Raw genomic sequence first — 20,462 nt, 5'->3', positions numbered from 1 at the left:
TGTGCTCTCTATCTAGCAAGTATAGTAATGTTCTGTAATGTTCTAGCTGTAGTGTGCGTTCTCTCTATCTAGCAAGTATAGTAATGTACTGTAATGTTCTAGCAAGTATTGACTCATGAATGAACTGACTCATTGTATGGTATCGCTTTCTAGTAATAGTTCTAGTATCTTCCTAAACTACCCGCATGGTAGTTTACTAGTAATCTAACTGGTACGTATGGACATGGATGTATACCCTTGCTACCCAAGGGCATGGGATGAACTGGAAGGACCTTTATGACTATATATGTACATGTGATATATAACTAATGTTTAAACGACCTTTAGACGAATACCCGATATTCCACCAGACCACATCTCAAGCGCGAAAAGGAAATAGGGTGGATAGCCTTCCTAACTCTTTTAAATATTTCTTATATAACTATACATATAGAGGCATGCAATTTATAATATAAAAACATAAATAAGTTTTGTAAAACCTTTGAACATAGTTATTATCTTAAGAAAAGATCGACTTGATGTCAATCTATAAAACGGTATGAAGGCATGGGTTTGATAAAACGGTTTAAGTATAAGAATACGTTTGTTTGAAACACAATTATAAATAAGTTTGAAATAAAACATACAGAGTAAAATTTATAGAGAAATAAGGAGTTTTAAACACATAAAGTGTTTATGAAAAACATTTGAAGGAAACTGTTTAGTAAAAGGGATAATGAGTAGCCAATCATTTGAATGCTGCTTATTAATCACATGTGATTGATATAATAATTAGCATAATTCTACTTGTATCCTCCCCCATAAAACATTTAAAAACAGTTTAAAACATTGATTAAGGGGTATGAACTCACCTGTAGTGAGTGGTTCTGTTGAAAATGTTGGATCAGTTGCTAAGTATCAAGTGGTGACTTGAGTACACACGCGAATCCTATTTAGCATATATTGAAACATATATGAATATAATTAGTGTTATGAACAACTAAATAATGAATTGGGACCACCTTAGGGACTAGTAAACACTTATAATGAAGTGTTACAACCATATATGATTGTAAGAAGGGGGTATAAGGCTTTACAAAGGAGTGTATGGCCAAAATACACACTATATGTGTGTGTGCGGCCAGGTGTGCGGCCTAGAGTGCTGCCAACACATGTGTGCGGCCCTGTGTGCTGCCAGATGGTGTGTGCTGCCATGTGTGCGGCCAGATGGTGTTCTTGGTGTTCTTGGTGTTCTTGGTACCTTTTATGAAGATCTTCAAGGAGAATGGATGATACTTGAGAGGATTTTCGAGTTCTATGCTTGAAGTAGTGAAAGAAGTGTTCAAAAATGACAAAGTGTGGTATATATAGGTGGAGTGTGCGGTTGGGAAGGGTGTGAGGCCGCAAACACATGTGTGTGGCCGCACACTCAAGTGTGTGGCCGCACACTCCATGTGTTGGAGTGTTTGGCCTCTTTTTGATTCCTACACTTTGAGTTAACCCATTTCCACACTCCAACCTTGATTATAACACATTTAGAACACTCCAATAGACCCCAAATGGTACTACAAGATAGCAAAACAAGTCTATTATTGATAAGAAATGAAGAATGCGAGCTAGAAATTTTCGGGTTGTCACAATACATATCTGTCACACTGATCATCAATCATAGAATTCTCTTGTAACTAGAGTACTAACCTAGCAGGTCACTAACATACCAATCCCTACACATCATAAGAGCATAACATACCATCTACCCTGATTCTGATCTAACAGATCATAACCACATGTAGCATACCAAAACAATAACAACTAAAGGGTTGGCCTTGGTGCCATAGACCCTATCGATGTAGTGAGGATAACTTACCTCGCAGATGTCGACACGAACGGTAAACTCCAACCCTCGGATCACTTGACACAGGTTCCACCACCTATCATCATAGCATAACATACGCATAAGTCCTTAACCTTATAAGGTACTCCATAACCCACTAGTCAACTCCTGGTCAAAGTCAAAGTCCTCAGTCAAGGTCAACAGTCCATGATAACCTTAACTCGCCGAGTTCGTTGATGTACATTCCAGCTCGCCGAGTCATCGGAGTAACTCGTCGAGTTCCTTTGATTCTCAATCAAACTTAAGGTCACCCGTCGAGTTCCTCCCTTGCAACTCGACAGATACATGCTCATACGTATCCTAGAGAAAATCCATCCAACTCGCCGAGTTGTTCTTCAACTCGTCGAGTCTTATGACGATCTTCATCGGACTCGCCGAGTTGTTCATCCAACTCATTGAGTCCACGGCCATCTTCATGTGACTTGCTGAGTCACCTAGCGACTCGTCGAGTCCATTCAGTCCTTTTTCTCCGTACATACATATTTTGAGCCATGCAACGGCTCCAACTCATAGATCCAAGCTTCTAGGGCATGCTTATCACGTAAAGTTGCAAACTTTACGTACATGCTAATGGGTTTTGGTCATAAGACATCCTATGTGCTCATACAAACCCTAATGCTTGGATCTAGGTTTCTCTATTGTACATGCTTTGAATCCAAGACTATAAACCCTAATTCTAGCATATGGAAATCAATATTAACATATAATTAGGTTTAAGATATTACCTTGATTGTTATGTAGCAATAACAATCCCAATTCCTCCTTGAATTGACTTTGGAAGGCTTAGAGTCACAAGTGGCACTCCTCTAATGGCTTATAAACACCATAAGCAAGAGGATGAAGAGGAGAGTGGATGGCGGCTACCAAAACTCGTGTGAAAACCCTAGCAAGAAGCTTGTCCACGTTTTTTGTCCTTAAGGGATCTATATATAGTGAGGCAATTCGGGTTATCTAACAAGGAAACCCTAATTTGGATGCTTAAGCCCTAAGCAACCCATGGAGCCCTTTTCTCAAGGCCTTGGACGATTTCATATGGGATTCCCCCATAGAATTCGTCCACCTTATAATAAAAGGCAATCCATGGCCCAAATTGCAATTATCTTATAATTACAATTCCAGTCCCTTAAGTTTAATTAATCTCTTTTAGTCACAAAACTAATTACCAATTAATTATTGACTAATATTAATTAAACAATATGATTTCTCCTTTAATATATTATTCTCATAATATATTAATAAATCATATTTAATCCTTTCTCTCCATAATTCATCATATCAACTTGCTTTGGTGAAGGCAACCCAAAAGGACCATGCACCATCGGGTCAAGTACATACCAAAATAGTTATGGACTTAGACACTAATCCAACAGTCTCCCACTTGGATACGTCTAATAACTATTATGCGTATGACTTCAGATCTTGATCTGCAATCGTAGCTTTCCAAAGCCGCTGTCAATTCTGATCATATCAGATACGCGTGTCCTTAGATAAGGGATCATATATTCCTCCATTCTAGATATCATATGAGATGTGATTTCAAATCATTCTCTTTGTACTATATCTCGATTCTCGATTTATGACGACTGACTAATTGAACAAATCAAATTAGCCCTAGCCCGGCCGAGCATTTACGTTTGTCATCACAAAATCATCGAGGGGCCCAAAGATATCGTTTTTATCCTACTTTGGATAAAAGGAACGGATAAACTTTGATACAATGCTTGCTTGCACTTACTAACCGAATCACACACAATAATATGTTTTATAACACCAAGTTACTAGTGCGTTTACATATTATCAATGTGCAACCGATTTGCAAGATACAACTCACACATCTCGGTTTCAAGAATATAAGATGTTATCGTCTCACCAATCACTCGTGATACAATTCATGGAGTGATCCAAGTGAGCGTGGGTTTAATCCAATGCTCAAATCATATTCATAAGCACTCATGAACATTGCAGCAAACATTTGCTTATGTCTAATACTCTTTTAGACAATCCACACACCAATTCACGACAATCTTCATTCATATCTACTTCCAACATATAAACGACTGTGGCCCGTTCGAATAATTCGATTATTCTTAATAAATTCAATTATTCTGGAAGTCAAAACATGCAAATGTGAAACACAAGAATAATACTAATCCCATATGGCCTCAAACCTTTGAGTATAAATAAAACTCCTTTTATTTATCACCATATTGATTACTCATTATTTGTCGTTTCGGGTAATCAACTTCTTACTTGAATTAGTACACTTTTCCCATGCTCCTAGCATGCACACAATGTTTACCTATGGTTCTTACTTTGTGAAATAGATCAAATTGAACACATTTCCAATCATTCTCATTTCACAACTCCAAATCCTTTTTCATAAATGTAAGAATATCAAATTCTTGCTACTTATAGAATATGCTAAATTCTAACATTCTATGCAACTATCCTTTCGTAATGTCACTGCACCAAAGTCACAAAGACTATTGCCAATGATATTACAAAGTCCTCTATTGGAGATTGTTACAAGACAATTCCATAGACGTGATGTCTCTCATTCAAAGTACATTCTTTGAACATCCTTTTGCATATAAGTTTCTAATCTAGTCATAGATTTCTCAATATTCAATTCCCAATATGGACACACTTCCATATGTTCCATATGACAACACATTCTTAATAGAATCTTATCTATTCGTAATGATGTCGATATGGTCCATCCTATATGGAAACATTTCCATATTTTCCAATACTATACTTCCAACTACTCACAAGCGACCAATCCTCGTCGAACTTTGGTTTGTCCTTTGATAGTTGTTTAATTATTTTAGTCAAAACCAATTCTAGTCCCTTTTCCTTCTAAATGCGCTAGACATTTGGAAAAATTTAGAATGGTCACACATTAAAGCATTTGCAATCGATCCTATACCCGAAGCGTATGGGATACGATGCATAATGTTTTATTTGCTATGTTCTCAAAATTCGAATTGTGAAGAGGAATGCCGTAATCACAATCTAAATTTTAAGAACACACTATGTACCTTTGACTAAATTTATTAACATTTCTCAACCTAAGCCTTTAGATTTGAAATGAAGCATAATATTCACTCCCTTAATTATAGCAAAACAACTATTCCATCCTTACAACGTTGCAAAGAATGACTCTTGTTTTCTATAATTAATATTGCCAACTTGCAATACTTTCCTTAATAATCATACAATCATAACATTTATGCTCCCACTATCATGATGATTATTATAAAACATAACACTTATGCTGCCACTAGCTTCGACATGTATTCATAAAAATCTTAACTTTCAGAAAAACAATGCTTATTGAATTTCTTAAGTTCATGTTTCTAATACTTAGTGCTTTGATAATCTTTTATCAAGGTTTCTTGAACTTATACACCTTTGCCTTCAATAGTTCATATGTGTGTCTAAACAATTAAGACTAATTGCCAAACCTCACAATTCAAATTATGGAAAGGGATATCGTAACCGTAATCGAATTCGAGAATGCAATTTTACAATCACTATCTTCTTAAATCTTTCTTAGTGAAAGCATTTCCTCACAATCATTTTCATGAAGGAGGAAATCTTATGACACTTAGATTTGAGCGGTGTATGTGTTCCTATCCATGTGAATTTGTTGAAACTAAGGTTTACAACAAATTCAAACTCATATGGACCGATCTTTCTTATTCTTGATTTCTTGCCTTATGGTAGCATAGCTGCCCACCATGTCTTCCAAGCAGTTAAGCAACTCACCCTTTCCTATTAATGTACCTTTCATTGATTAAGGTGCTTTGCCTTTTATGCGTTCAAAATGAGAACTCATAGAACTCACATGCATAATTAACTCAATTGGAACAACACATAAACAAAATAATGTCAACACGATAGGTTGTAAACCTCAACTCGTGTGCTAGTGATGATCGATAAGGTTTATTTGATTTGTTCTTGAAACCTTTCAAGACCATTAAGACTCCCACTTACTCCTTGTCATATAATATTCTCTTGTCAATAAACATTTTTTGACAAAAAAATATTCAAGAGTTAGTGTAGTTTTTATCAAACTCTTCATAAATTGGTCCTAGTTGGTCTTTGACTTATCCAAGACATCACAACTTTCCACATTTGATGAATGTTATAAACCTTTTAATACTTGTCACTCATTGTCACAATCTTAACTCTAAGACTTGTTTTGGAACGAAGTGTGATTGACTTCTTGATTTAACCATTTCATCAATTCTTGATTCCTCTTCTTAGACATACAACTGTACTAAGACTCATTTAGAGGATCAATTGAGATATGGTTCTTAATCATTAAGACCTATCATAAAGCATAAAAGGTACTCTCCCTTCTTCTTAGAATGGAGAAAATTTTATCTTTCTGCCTACTTGATTCTTCTTATTCGTTCTGCTATTGATCTAAATCCTTTAATCAATTCAGAATTACACTTAATCTCATACTTACTAAACCTTTAGTATATCATGACGAATATCTTTGTTACTCTTATGGTGGAGTTGATCAACACACAACTTTGTGTATTCGATCTTCAAGTCCTTCACTTGACACTTTGTCAATGAATTCGTCTAATTTCCAAATATGAAATTTCTTATTCATCGTGCAACCAAGTTGCATGATTCCAAATTTCTGTCCAATTGAAACTTGGGCGATGAGAAACTCTCCCTATTTGGTAAATTCTCTACTTTCCATAAATAACATAATAAGAACCAAATCCATTATTGCTAATAATAGAAACATTTTAACATCAATTTTTCATACACGCCATTGTAAGGATGAATAAATAAAATTTAAAATCAAAATTTATTTTATTGCGGAAAAAATTGTCCTTACAATGCAACTCATTGAAAAACTTATGCTAATAAATCTTTCTTAGCAATCTAAGTCTAACTCTAAGTAGTAGCTCAAGAATCTAATCTTCTAGAAATGCGATCGAAATCCATTCTTTCACGGTTAGATTCTGCTCACTTCTTCCCTAAAGCTTCCTTTCTTTTCTTCGATCCTACAAAACATCAATTGTAATCGTATCACATTATGTATTAAGAATCTAGAATAGAATCTTAAAAGAGTTAGTTAATGGATTTTACCTATATTAGAGTCATACGTTTCGACTCTCCCATCTCTTAGATCTCTTAGGTAAATGGGGCAGCTTCGTCTCCAATGCCCTTTCTCTTGGCAATAAAAGCAAATCGACTCTTTTGGAACAGCACATGGAACTACTTCAGACATTGCCTTTCTCTTATGATCAAACTTTTCGATCATGGCATATCTTTCGTTGCCATTGTCTATATCCATAGAGGTCTTGAAGGCAGATTCACCAATCAACTTTGCTTTTCTTTTGTGCTAAACCATTGCTGATTCAGCAGCAATAAACATATAGGTGAGATCTATAAGGGTCACGTCGCGGTTCATCATATAGTACTCTCTTACGAACTCACTATATGAGTTAGGAAGTGACTGAAGAACCCAATCAACAACCATTTCCTCACAGACAACAGATCCCAACATTCTTAGCTTATCAATGTGTGACTTCATCCCTAGGACGTGTGCACACACCGACTTTCCTTCTTTATGTTTACTTGCCAAAAGGGCTTGAGTGAGCTTGAACTTTTCAAGCCTTCGAACTTGTGGGTTAGGGAGAATAATTGGAGGAGGTGGAGGAAGTGAAGCATGATTTCTTGTTCCTTGATCGAATCGTGGAATATCATCTTCATGTGGAATGCTTGTTCCACGGGATTTGGGAAAACCATAGTTGTCGAACTTTGACATCTACAAAACGGGAGAAAAACAAATTCAAGTTAGTTGATAGATTGAGTCCTTAGTAAATCACCCAAATGAGATAGTAAGGCTAGGACCCAACACAATATTCTACAACTCGGGAGAGGGATGTCGTAACCCTAATTGAAGAATATTTAAAGGTAAGTAAATGACAATTCACTAATTTCCACTATGAAAAACGAAAAAGAAATTTAAGTTTTAAATCTATGAAAACTCCTAGATCCTTTGAGATTCATTGAACTTTCAATGTCATGTTTAAATCTCGATATGCCCCTTTTGTTTGTGTCTGGGATGCCGAGGATCACAAAGCGGGTGTGAATAACCATGCAAACTTACATGGTGCCCTCACATGTTACAGTCACCTATTCGATGTGCCGGTAAACCACACACGCTCCACCGAACTATGACAAACATTGAGTCACCCTTTGCTACCTTTTCTTAGAACCATATACTGTGCCGGTAAACCACACATGCTCCACTAACGTCTTCACAAGGGCACAAAGTGTAATTTCATGGAATTGCATCAATTCACTTTTGCCTAAGTAACTAAGATTGGGAATTTTATAAAACATTTAGTTACTTTAATAATTCATTATATTTATAATGGAAGGTTTCGTCCTATCCTACCCGTTCGGCTAACGACCCTCCACTAGTCAAGAGTGCGGTGGGTAAGAGTGGATACCCATTCATTCACCATTTTATAGGCAATTTCCTTAAACACCCGTTATAGACCAGCTTCGTGAATCAGGCCTACTAACGGTAAGACTGACTTTTACTCATACATATATATAATGTTAGACTTTTAATGTTATATATAGTATAGGGTACATTTTACACTTTTAAAATATTAGGTGGTTAAATTTAACAATTATACTTTTAATTCAATTAAATTGTAAACCAAAACTTTTATGGATTTATTAAACTTCTTTTAATTATACACCTTAATTAATTAATAAAACCATAAGGGTGTGATTTGAACTTTTTCAAAACTATACTAGAGTTTTAGAATTTAACATTCCTAATTAAACTTTTAATCAACTTTTAAATTCCAAAACTTGAGAGCAAGTTTTGAAACATTTCAACACATTAGGGTTTAGAATTTAAATATACATCAAAATTAAACCATTTAATCAAAATTTAAATTCTAAAACTTGAGGGCAAGTTCTGAAACCTTTTTGAAAACATTAGGGTTTTAACTATTTAAATTTCAAAACAACAAAACTTTTGGGTTCAAATTTAAACTATAAAACCTAAGGGGAAAATATGAAACTTTTCATGACAACAAGGATCAAATAACAAATAATTTAAATTAACATTTAATCACATAAATATCCATATTTGATTTGTTTAATGATTTCTTGCAAAAGAATTTATCAATTTAGTCAAAATAATTAATCAATTATCTTATAAGGAAACAATTATCTTATTAATTGATAAATATCTTCAATTAGATCAAAATTATAGTCAAATATATCATATAATCGGATTAATATTGATCTAACATGATAAGGTAACTATCCCAATGCAAAAACAGAAAGAAATCCCAAGATAACCTCCATCTGACGAGTTGACTAGTCGAGTCAAGCCTGGACTCATCGAGTCACCTTGGACTCGGCGAGTTCAGCTATGGACTCGGCGAGTCCAGCCTCCAGAAACCCAAAAATCGAATTTTTTGAACAGGAAATGCATCAATACAATTGAAACCAAGCTAGGCTCTGATACCACTGATGGGTTTTGGTCATAAGACATCCTATGTGCTCATGCAAACCCTAATGCTTGGATCTAGGTTTCTCTATTGTACATGCTTTGAATCCAAAACTATAAACCCTAATTCTAGCATATGGAAGTCAATATTAACATATAATTAGGTTTAAAATATTACCTTGATCGTTATGTAATAATAAAAATCCCAATTCCTCCTTGAATTGACTTTGGAAGGCTTAGAGTCACAAGTGTCACTCCTCTAATGGCTTACAAACACCATAAGCAAGAGGATGAAGAGGAGAGTGGATGGAGGCTACCAAAACTCGTGTGAAAACCCTAGCAAGAAGCTTGTCCACGTTTTTGGTCCTTAAGGGATCTATATATAGTGAGACAATTAGGGTTATCTAACAAGGAAACCATAATTTGGATACTTAAGCCCTAAACAACCCATGGAGCCCTTTTCTCAAGGCCTTGGACGATTTCATATGGGCTTTCCCCATAGAATTCCTCCAACTTATAACAAAAGGCAATCCATGGCCCAAATTGCAATTATCTTATAATTACAATTCCAGTCCTTTAAGTTTAATTAATCTCTTTTAGTCACAAAACTAATTACCAATTAATTATTGACTAATATTAATTAAACAATATGATTTCTCCTTTAATATATTATTCTCATAATATATTAATAAATCATATTTAATCCTTTCTCTCCATAATTCATCCTATCAAGTTCCTTTGGTGAAGGCAACCCAAAAGGACCATGCACCATCGGGTCAAGTACATACCAAAATAGTTATGGACTTAGACACCAAGGCACACATACACGAATTAGGGTTTTAAGGGGCTCTCAAAGACTGTAAAGAGACCGATGGAAGCTAAGGCTCTTGTAAATAGAGGTGCAAACCCGAGGATTTAGGGTTTCCACTATCAGCTCCTACTCACTGAGTCCAGAATGGACTCGTCGAGTAGGTCACTTAACATGTGATCCCACCCCGCTGCTACTCGACGAGTAGGCCAACCAACTCGTCGAGTAGAGCTTACTCCAATGAATCTTGTTTAAGAATTTCCTAAGAATCGAGGCGTTACAAATACAACACTGTTAATTTGGCTACAGTTAATAGTTGAAACAATAATGGATATTGAGGAAAATCATATTAAAATAACAATCATATAGTAAATATTCAAAATATCCCAGTTATAATCACTATTAACTGTAGACAAATTGACAGTGTTGTATTTGTAACGTATCGTACTTTCAGTTTGTTACTTATTACGACATTATATTATAAAAATCTTTGTGTTGCGTTATGTGCCCTGCTTAACGATGTGTTGTGGTGGTTCAATCGAGTTAACCCTGTCATCACAACAATGAAGAAGCAGCGTCAGTTGATGTCCGGGAGGTGGTCCGGGGATGAAGCTCCACTGGTCTGGTTAGTGTGAGTGTGTACGATAGAATACAAAGGTAAGGGTTTTAGCTGTAAGGAGGTCATCCTCCTCTCTGAAGGAGAATGAATCTTTTTATACCGATCATTTGTTGATCCAGATCCTAACGGTTTCCTTTGTCCCGTCTGGGCCGATAGGATGTAGGGAAGTCCTATTGGTGATTCGTCCACCACTAGTAGTCATCTCTGATATTGGTGTAATTGGAATAAAGGATAAATCTCTGAGCATTACATTTGTCGCCCTAAGGAGTGGTCGATTTTGTTTTAGCTTATTATAGACATGAGATTGTCGTCTGGAGTTGGACCTACGTGTGAGAGCGCCAAGCACAAGAGTCCTAGTGTGAGGCCGTGAGGGTGAGGGCCCGGGTATGGCATTAGGCGGGTTACTAATCTTTAGCTAGGTCATCCTAAAGATAGCAGCTCTGTTATCTTTAACGTATTCCTAGAGGGATACGTTAACAAGTCCCCTAGGCTAGTAGGCGTAGGCGTTGGCGCAACGTGGCCTAGTTTGGATGTTCGACTATTATGATGGAACCGTTAGCGCAAATGGTTTTATCATGAGGATGATTCGATATTCCCGCTCCTCATTTAGACCTATCTCATTAAGAGCAGTTTTTTCCACCCCTTTTCTTTCTCAACTGCTTCTGAATTCTCTTTGCATCCTCTTTCTTCTCCCTCGTGTTTTCTCTAAAACAACAATGGTGATTGTTTGATTTGGAATCAAGCCAACTCTAGAGGAGCTTGAGTCTTTGCAGCTCCATTTTGATTTCAGGATGGAGCATGGAGTTCAGCTTCCAAGGAAGAGGGTTACCATCTATCAGCCGTCGTCGGGCAAGGTCACATTCCCCATTTGAATCTTTAAAGTGGGGTTGTTGTTGCTAACGACTAATTTCTTTGATGAAATCATGCGCCGATATGACTTTTCTGTGGACGATTTTGAAGGCTTTTGAGCATTCTAACACTCCTAAGGTGTTCATGCAACCCTAAATACCTTGGATCTATTTTTCACTATTATACATGCAAACTGAAGTTTCCAAGGTATTACCCTAACTGACATACAAAATTTTGATACATAGTAAATAAAACAAGTTAGGAAACATACCTTTTGTCGTGGCTTATTGCTTGGAGCTTGAAGAGCTTAGCACCAATAATGTGAATGCCTCTAGTGGAATCATAAATCACCGCCAACACTTTGGAAACTTGGAAGAGAACTATGATGCTCACAAAAATTAGCCTCTCCTTGTTAATACCCTAGGGGTCCATTTTCTTGAACCAAATGGCTTCTTATATAGTGTGCACATTAGGGTTACACCATGTAACTCATAACAATCCACATTCCTCATGATTCATGGGTTTTAACCTCCATGGGTTACCACATGGGTTAAGCCCAACATAAGGAATCATGGATAATTAGCCCACATTATAAGAATGAATGACTTACACAATTAATCCATATTTATTTAATTATCCTCTTTTGACAAAAAAATGAATGAAATGTGTAAAAGTTAGTATGATGGGCATTTTATGGTGTACTTTGTATGGTATTTGAAATTAAATACGGTATTTGACAAAAATAAAAATGGGAATTTTTAAATTTTTAAAATTTTATTTTTTAATAAAACGTAAATAGTGACCGAATAGCGACCGAATTTCTGTCGCTAAACAGGTCTGTAGGTAAGTAGTCAATCTTGAGTTCCATCACTAATTCGTAGTAAATTTGTAGCTATTCCATAGGAAAAAGTCAATTTTAGTCAAACTTGAATCCCGTTGACAATCTTTAGTAAATCTGTAGCTATTCCGTAGGAAAAAGTCGAACTTGAATCATGTTGATAATCCATAGGAAATCCGTAGCTATTATAGCTACGGAAAAAGCCATATCTAATCTGTAGCTAATTCTTCGCAAATCCGTAGCTATAATTTTCCCACGGGCATTTATGCTACAGAGCATTTTTCGTAGCAATTCCGTAGGTATCACCGTATACATACACAATACCTACGGATTGTGCTGTAGCTAAAGCCCTAGTTTTGTAGTAGTGTATGCTTAGTAATTTCTTATTAATTGTCTTTTCTTTTTATTATGGTTTACAATTTTTCAACATTGTTACTGCTACTCGAGCGGTGCTTCTTTTTACTTAATACAGTATCAATGATCCAATTAGAGAATGATCATTTTTGGAAGTTTTAATCATTGTAGTCTCGAATCATTTTGGTTTTCAAACTTGTGCAAATGACACGGGGGCTTCAGCTAGTTTTCTAATAAAACACCAGGAATTGGATCATTAAACTATGCTTCTTTTCACAAATGTGCATTTTTGGTTCTTAATGTATAATGTTATATATGAGTATAATACTTTCATTTTTTTATTTTAAGTTGGTCTTGAGTTTATCATGAATTTTCATTCCCTTGAATTTGCAGTTACTAAACTCAGTAAATTACGAAACTCTTTGTAAAGAGAATTGTATGTTAGTATATATGCTAAATAGTTGTAATGACTAATGAATCATGCCTCATTCTCATGGCTAACTTATTTTGTTTAGTTAGAAAACTGTAAATTTATTGTCGTCATTCAAGTACTCATAGTCATGTATTAAGTTTGTGCATTTCTTCACAAATTGTTGCTTTTGGCGTTTCTAAGATTTTAGAAGGAAAGACTATTATTTCCCATTACTTTTTAGGATATTATTTAATCTCTTCATTCATTCTTTTTAATTATTTGTATGCGTCTACATATAAATGTCATACACTAAAAAGGCTTATTTTTAGTTTACTAATTGTCCCTAGAGACTCTTACACCTTGTTCCCGAGTGTCACTTAACGAGGGAAGTGGAGAGAAAGGGAGGGAATCGGAGTGAAAGAGTAGTTCATCGTCTTCCCCAATTTTTTTTTTGGAATTATTTAGGAAAAAAGAAAGGAAATCAGAGGAAAATCTTCCCTCCTAATTAATCTTCCTCCCAAATTCGAGAGATTTGGAGAGAAAGATAATCGATGATAAAGATAAAAACACACGATTATATAAGATCACGTTATCATTAACAACATACAAAAAAAGATCGGTCTTCTTCCTGTTGTTTCGACGACTTTGCTGCTTCGACAACCCCGTTGCATCTTATTGTTCAAATCGGTCTATCATCCATCAGGTTCCATTCTTCCATTCTTCTCCTTGTATTTTTTTTTTGTGAAATCGTGTTCACAATATATATTACAACCTTTTTTTTCTGGTTCATTATGATTTGTTTCTTCTTCATTATAGTTTAAAGTTGAATTGATTCGTTAGGTTACGTGTGATTATAGGTTTAGAACATCATTATATAGAAGTAAATATGAATGTTAATTATACGAAAGTAAATATGAAGTTAAACAGGAGGTGTTTAAGTCAAAAACATTATGTGATTGTTCATTTCAATAGCAAATACATGCATAAACTATCAGTCAATGCATAAACTGTGAGTCAATGCAATTCTCAAAATTACATTCAAAGAAAGACGGAAATCAGTGAACCCATTAACTATAAAGAGAAGCTTTCTTGTATGTACGTCACTTACCAAAGGAAGGAAAAAAAGTCCTGTTTTGTGTACCACAATACCAAGAATTTGTTTAAGGAGGTTGTAAAGGTAATTAATTATGTGGAAGAGTAGACATCTAATTTACATAATCAAAATTAAGCATAAGTTATTTTATCATATATCAAGATCTTTCCTATTGGACTATTTTGCCCTTGCTTTTATTTTGGGTGTGTGGATGTTTTTGCTGCTGTTAGGATGCCCTCTTTATAATCCTTCACATTTTGTACATAAAATAGGTCACATTGATTTCAATGGATAATGACCTTCCTTCACCCGCTCATATTCTTAAATCAAGACAAATGCAAGTTCTTCATCTAATTTGCTTGTTGATGGCTATTTTGGCCCAACGCAAAATTACCATCAACAATGGTCCTAATTTACCTACTAGAGAAACTCTTCTAAAATGTCGACATGTACGGGAAGAGTTGTTATATAACCTTTCAAATGGTGGTCAATGTCGTGAGCTTATCCGTATGAGTGTGCAAGCTTTTAAGAAGCTTTGTGTTATCTTACGATGTGATGGTGGTCTTCGACCTACTCAACGAATGTGTGTTAAAGAGCAAGTTGCAAGATTGTTGCACATTGTAGGTAATGATTTGAGAAATACATTTGTCTCTTGGATGTGTTGGCGCTCGAAATCCACAATGAGTAGGTGCTTCCATAGAGTTTTGCGCTCGGTTATAGCATTAGAAAGTCTTTATATTCAACAACCACAAGGTGATGTTGTCTCCAAAGAAGTTCAAGAGAAAAGGAGATTCTTTCCTTACTTCAAGAACTGTGTAGGGGCAATTGATGGTAAACATGTTCGTGTCAAAGTACCTAATAGAGATGCCCTAGATACCGTGGCCGCAAGGGTTACTCAACGATAAATGTCTTAGCTGATTGTTCATTTGATTTAAAGTTTACGTATGTTTTAACCAGTTGGGAGGGTACTGCATCACACTCAAGGATACCGAAGAATGCCCTCAATAGAGATGATAAACTAGTAATTCCAAATGGCAATTTCTAGTACCAACTTTTCATTTTTTTTAAATTATTATTAAAAAACTAATTACAATTTAATTATAGGTCGCTATTATTTAGTAGACGTGGGTTTGCCTCACTCAACTATATTAATGGCGCCATATAGAGGTGTTAGGTATCATTTAAAAGAATATTCCACTAGGGCACCACAAAATTCTAGAGAGGGCATTTGGTGTTCAATCTTCGTCACATATCATTACGTAATGCTATAGAAAGGGCATTTGGTGTTCTAAAAAGAAGCTTTCCTATCATTATAAGTACACAAGAACCTTTTTATTCTTGTGAAACACAATCAGACATTTTTTTGGCATGTTGAATTTTACATAACTTTTTGATAGTCAGAGATCGTGACAAAGATCTTGAAGATGAGGTATTATAGGAGGTGTTAAGTACACCAACAGAGGAAGTGAGACATAATTCAAGTGGTGGGCGTGAGGGTAACAACATGGCAGAGCAACTGAGGAACTCAATTGCAAATCAAACGTGGACTAATTACTTATTGAATCCAAACAATGAAATAAATATGTCAACATAGTTTAAGAGTATTTCGTTATATTACGTCATTTGCAATTTGGTTTTTTACTGAACATTGTTTTTTGAATTTATTTGTGTTATTTAATTTTTTAATGTTATTTTTTATTACTTGTACACTTTATAACTATGTTCTTTTTATAATAATGTATGTTTCTTTTTATGTTATGTAGAAACCGATAATGAACAAGCAAGAACCTTTTGTAAATACCGGTAAGAAGTCAGTCTTGAACTGGACAGAACATATGGATGCTGCATTTGTTGATGCAATGGTACAGCAACTAGAAAAAGGAAATAGCCTTCATGGAAATTTCACTTCACAAGCATATGCGAATATGGTTGAGGAGCTCAATAAGAAAATTAACATGAATTTAACTAAAAGTCATCTAAAAAATCGTTTGAAAACATTGAAATCTAGTTTTTCACAATGGTATGACATGTTCAATGGAATTTCCTTGACTTGGTTCGGTTGGAATGCTGATACCTAACTAATTGAAGCAGATGAGCAGGTTTGGGATAACTTAATTAAGGTTAGTGTTCATCTAAGGTTGTATTTAGTTTACTTTTATATTATGTTATTAATAATAATTTTAATTTATTTTGGGGTTTTTAAACAGTTAAAGCCTGAAGCAGTTATACTGAAGACAAAAAAGGTGGCCCACTTTGAACAAATGCTAGTATTTTACAAGAGATATAGCTTCAGGAGAAAATGCTGAAACAACAAAGGAGAGAAATTCTAGGTTTAACAAGACTACGGACCTCAAAATAGAAAATATTTCAGAGGTTGGTGATTTATTAGCAAGAATTGATGTTACACTGGAGAACCAACGTATAGATGACGATGATGAAGATGACATTAAAGTGGTATCTCCTACGCCTGAACAAAATTCAAGTGCGAAAATGTGTAAACCTAAAAAAAGAAAACTCATAGATGAAAAAGAAAAGGAAGTTGAACCTCAGCCTCAACCTGAACTTGAAACAATTGAAACAAAGATTATGAATGTTGTTGGTGATGTGGCTAATGCTATGATGGAAGGTAACAAAATCTTTGAAAGAGTTTACCATCATGAGTTAACAGGTTATGAAATTTATCAAGAATTGCAGCCAATGGGTTTGGAACCCCATGAAATACCAGATGCTCTCATGTATTTGGGTCGTAACCAAGCATATGCGAGGACGTTGTTTACTTGTACAAGGAACATACGGAAAGATCTACTAAAAACAATGATGGGCGCAAATAAATGATGAATTGGGAGAATATATGTTTATTTCTTGGTACTTTGTTCGACTTTTTTTTTTGGCTTCACGAATTGAATTATGGTTTTTGGAATCGTAGTTTGATTCAATTGCATTGTTTTGGATGATTTTTATAGTTTGGTTTCTTTTCAATTAGACAAATGCAATTAAAAGATATCCACAAGTGTTTTGATTTTAATATTATTTATGTTTTGCTACTCATTGATAATTTAATTTAATATTTTATGTAGGTGGTATTTGACAAAATATATATGTATGTGCAAACGAATGTGAAGACAAAAAAAAAATAAAGATAAATTTGTAATGTTGTTATTTAGCTTTCTTTTCTTTTCTTTTCCATCGAAATCGGTAACACATTTTTTAAAAAACATCATTTCTTTTCCTTCGGACTTGGGAACACGAAAAAGTTAATCACTTCCTTCTGCTCCCTTTCTTTTCTCTCCATATTTTCCTTCCCTTTCTTTTCTTTCGTTTAATGAAACTCAATGAAACTCGGGAACAAGGCGTTAATTTGGTGCAAGATTTGCAGGAACAAGTTCAAAAGGGATGAAGAGATGCAAAATAGAAATGCAATGAAGACAAATACCACTTAAAGAGTAATTGGCGGCTTTTATAAGAGTATTCAACAACCCCACGATAATCCATGAAATGATTATTAGTTTTTCTGTTTTAAACACTTAGTAATAATGTATTTGGAACTTTGAATGTACAAACAATGTTTATTATACTGTTTATTTTTGGAAAACAATTTTTATTGGAACATGTTAAACACTTGTAATTTACTTGATACTTTGAAGTTAAATATGATGATTTTTTTTTTTTTGTATTTTGGGCAAAAATATATAAAAATATTCTACTGCTTTTTTAAACCAAAAATCAATTTACTGACGGCTTAGTGACGGAAATTTCTGTCACAAAAAGTAAAAAGCATTCATTGGTAATCCGTAATCCATTGGAAAATATGGTCAAACCTGTTCAATGAACATTCCATCAGTAATCCTGTTCCCCACGTAATTTTCCGTCGGTAATCCGTCACAAATTCCGTCGAAAATCAGTCACAAATAATGCCCGCATGGCTTTTTTCCAATAGATCAAATTCCGTTAGTATTCAGTCAGAAATCGGCTTAACCGATGGATTTCCGATGGATATGGCCGTTGAAAATAGTTTTCTAGTAGTGTGATTCCATCTAACTGTGAGTCTTACAAGGTTAAATTTAATCATTCTTTTCATGATTGGGACACTTTTAGTAAGCATAAGGAAAGTTCAACAAAAGTTGAGGCGACTTCCGCTGCAAGTCCAAAGGAATAAAATCTACGAAGAAGTCTTACTGTTTTTTCTCACTGTATAAGCTAATGCAAACAGTTTTCCTCAAACTCTATTTTAATAAAAAAAGATATAAAAAGCAAAACCCATACACTTTTATACAGTACAATCAAGACCCATCTTTACGTGAAATACATTGTTCGGTAAAAAAAACTCAAACTTTGATTTGAGGTACTTTATTTACGCATACGATACAGATATAAAATGTTAAAGGGAAAATGAATTCAGCAATTGATCACATTTTATGGTACCAAAAAACACCTTTGTGTTCGCTAGCTTGATCAGGCTCGATATATATGCATTCTTTAGCTTCTCTCCACATTGCTTTAAAGATTGGAGTCCTATCGATCTTATAAAACTCACCCAAAACTGGAATGATTGCATCTCTTGCCTCCTTTGCATGATAATGTGGAATGTACGAAATCAAGTGATGCAAAACATGGGTGTGTGTAACATCATGGAAAACCCTATTCAGAAATCCAAAGTCCCTATCAATTGTTGACAGGGCCCCTTTGATCCAGTTCCATTCGGTTGAATCATAATGAGGCAATGATAGATGAGTGTGGTGCAAATACGTTATGATAACGAAAAACATATGAACTCCTAGCACTGGAACTCCATATATGCACGTAACCCAAGCAGCTCCTTTTGCTGTTACAGCAAGCTTGATTGCATAAAAGACGGCAAGAAGGCCAATATCTGATACCAGAACCTGAATTCGCTCACGCTCTGTGAAAATTGGACTCATGGGATCAAAGTGGTTCGCAAACCTTCCGTACTTCTTGCCAGAAATATTAGTTAAGAGGTATAAAGGAAATCCTAAGGTGAACCTGAAAACCAAAGTGAATACTCGACCAGGTGGGTTGTTAAGAATTTTGGAGTACCACCTGACTTTCGACTTCCGTTTAGGAATGTAAACTTCGTCATTATCAAGTGAATTTGTGTTGGCATGGTGATTTCGATGGCTATATTTCCATGAAAAATAGGGTGTCATGAGAGCTGAGTGGAGGATAAAGCCGATAGTGTCATCAATCCATTGGTACTCGCTAAAGGCATGGTGACCGCATTCATGACCGATGACCCATAAGCCAGTGAGGATGCTAGCTTGACAGAACCAGTAAACTGGCCAAGCTAAGTAAGCTAGAGAAGGAGGAAGAAAAGGAATGTATGTATTTGCAAGAAAGTAGAAAACATAGGCAACAATGAGGTCGTGAACAACATAGTAAGATGAACGGATGACGGATCGTTTGAAGCAATGGGCAGGGATCGCTTTCTTCAAATCACTTAACGAAAACGGTGGATCAACTGGGACTCGTTCCAAAATCTTTTTACCATCAAAGGGATCTGTCATTCGACCACCTGCACCCATGTTGTTGATAGTCGATTAACCTGCAAATGTCTAAAGTATTGTGAGATTTATGTAAACTAAACATAGATAGAATTAATTACAATAACATATATTTCATCGGAAAAAGGAAAGACCTTTAGAGAGAAGTTATGTAAGAGTGATTGAATTCACCAGGTGATGCTCTTTGGCGTTAGCAGTCCTCTTATTTATAGTCCAAGAGTTGAAAAGTTACAGACGCACCAAACTGACTTTTTCGGTTTAGGAGAGTAGCATTCCACTTTGGCGGCTCTAAATACTAGACCCATTTTCTAATGGGAGAATTTACTAACACTTGCGTACAATCATTGCATTGACTCAGTAGTCAGTAGTCACTACAACGCATTATCATGTGATTGATTTTCTTGTTGTTTAATTTTATGTTAATATCCTTATTTATTGAAATAGTTCTAATATAAACTTATAAATAAATAGAACTTTGAAGTTTCAAGTTTCAACTACCATTAGATCTAGATATTTACGTCTCAATTAGCATCTTATATTATTAAACTTTCAGTTTATATTATCATCGCTATAAATTTGGTTTC

At 35.1% G+C, this 20,462-nt stretch overlaps 1 protein-coding gene across 2 annotated transcripts; it reads right to left on the bottom strand.

The window, feature by feature from the left end:
* Positions 1 to 18,601: 18,601 nt before the first annotated feature.
* On the bottom strand, positions 18,602 to 20,144 carry LOC111889077 (delta(12) fatty acid desaturase DES8.11). 2 transcript variants are annotated; one of them, XM_023885209.2, is made up of 2 exons: positions 20,013 to 20,144; positions 18,602 to 19,919 (listed from the first exon to the last, which is right to left on the bottom strand). In XM_023885209.2, the coding sequence occupies exon 2, from the start codon at positions 19,897 to 19,899 to the stop codon at positions 18,766 to 18,768; it is 1,134 nt and encodes a 377-aa protein (XP_023740977.1). In that variant the 5' UTR covers positions 19,900 to 19,919; positions 20,013 to 20,144; the 3' UTR covers positions 18,602 to 18,765. The 2 variants fall into 2 exon arrangements, with proteins under 2 accessions (XP_023740977.1, XP_023740976.1); XM_023885208.2 differs by having other exon boundaries at positions 18,602 to 19,929; positions 20,013 to 20,123.
* Positions 20,145 to 20,462: the final 318 nt, after the last annotated feature.

This window comes from Lactuca sativa, chromosome 3 (genome assembly GCF_002870075.4).
Source record: "Lactuca sativa cultivar Salinas chromosome 3, Lsat_Salinas_v11, whole genome shotgun sequence".
Classification (NCBI taxonomy): Eukaryota; Viridiplantae; Streptophyta; class Magnoliopsida; order Asterales; family Asteraceae; genus Lactuca; species Lactuca sativa.
The sequence above is the reverse complement of the archived record's forward strand: the minus strand, read 5'-3'. Positions and strand labels throughout refer to the sequence as shown.

Bases quoted from the DNA above. Each gene is read 5' to 3' on its own strand.
- LOC111889077 (XM_023885209.2), bottom strand. From the start codon at position 19,899: ATGGGTGCAGGTGGTCGAATGACAGATCCCTTTGATGGTAAAAAGATT.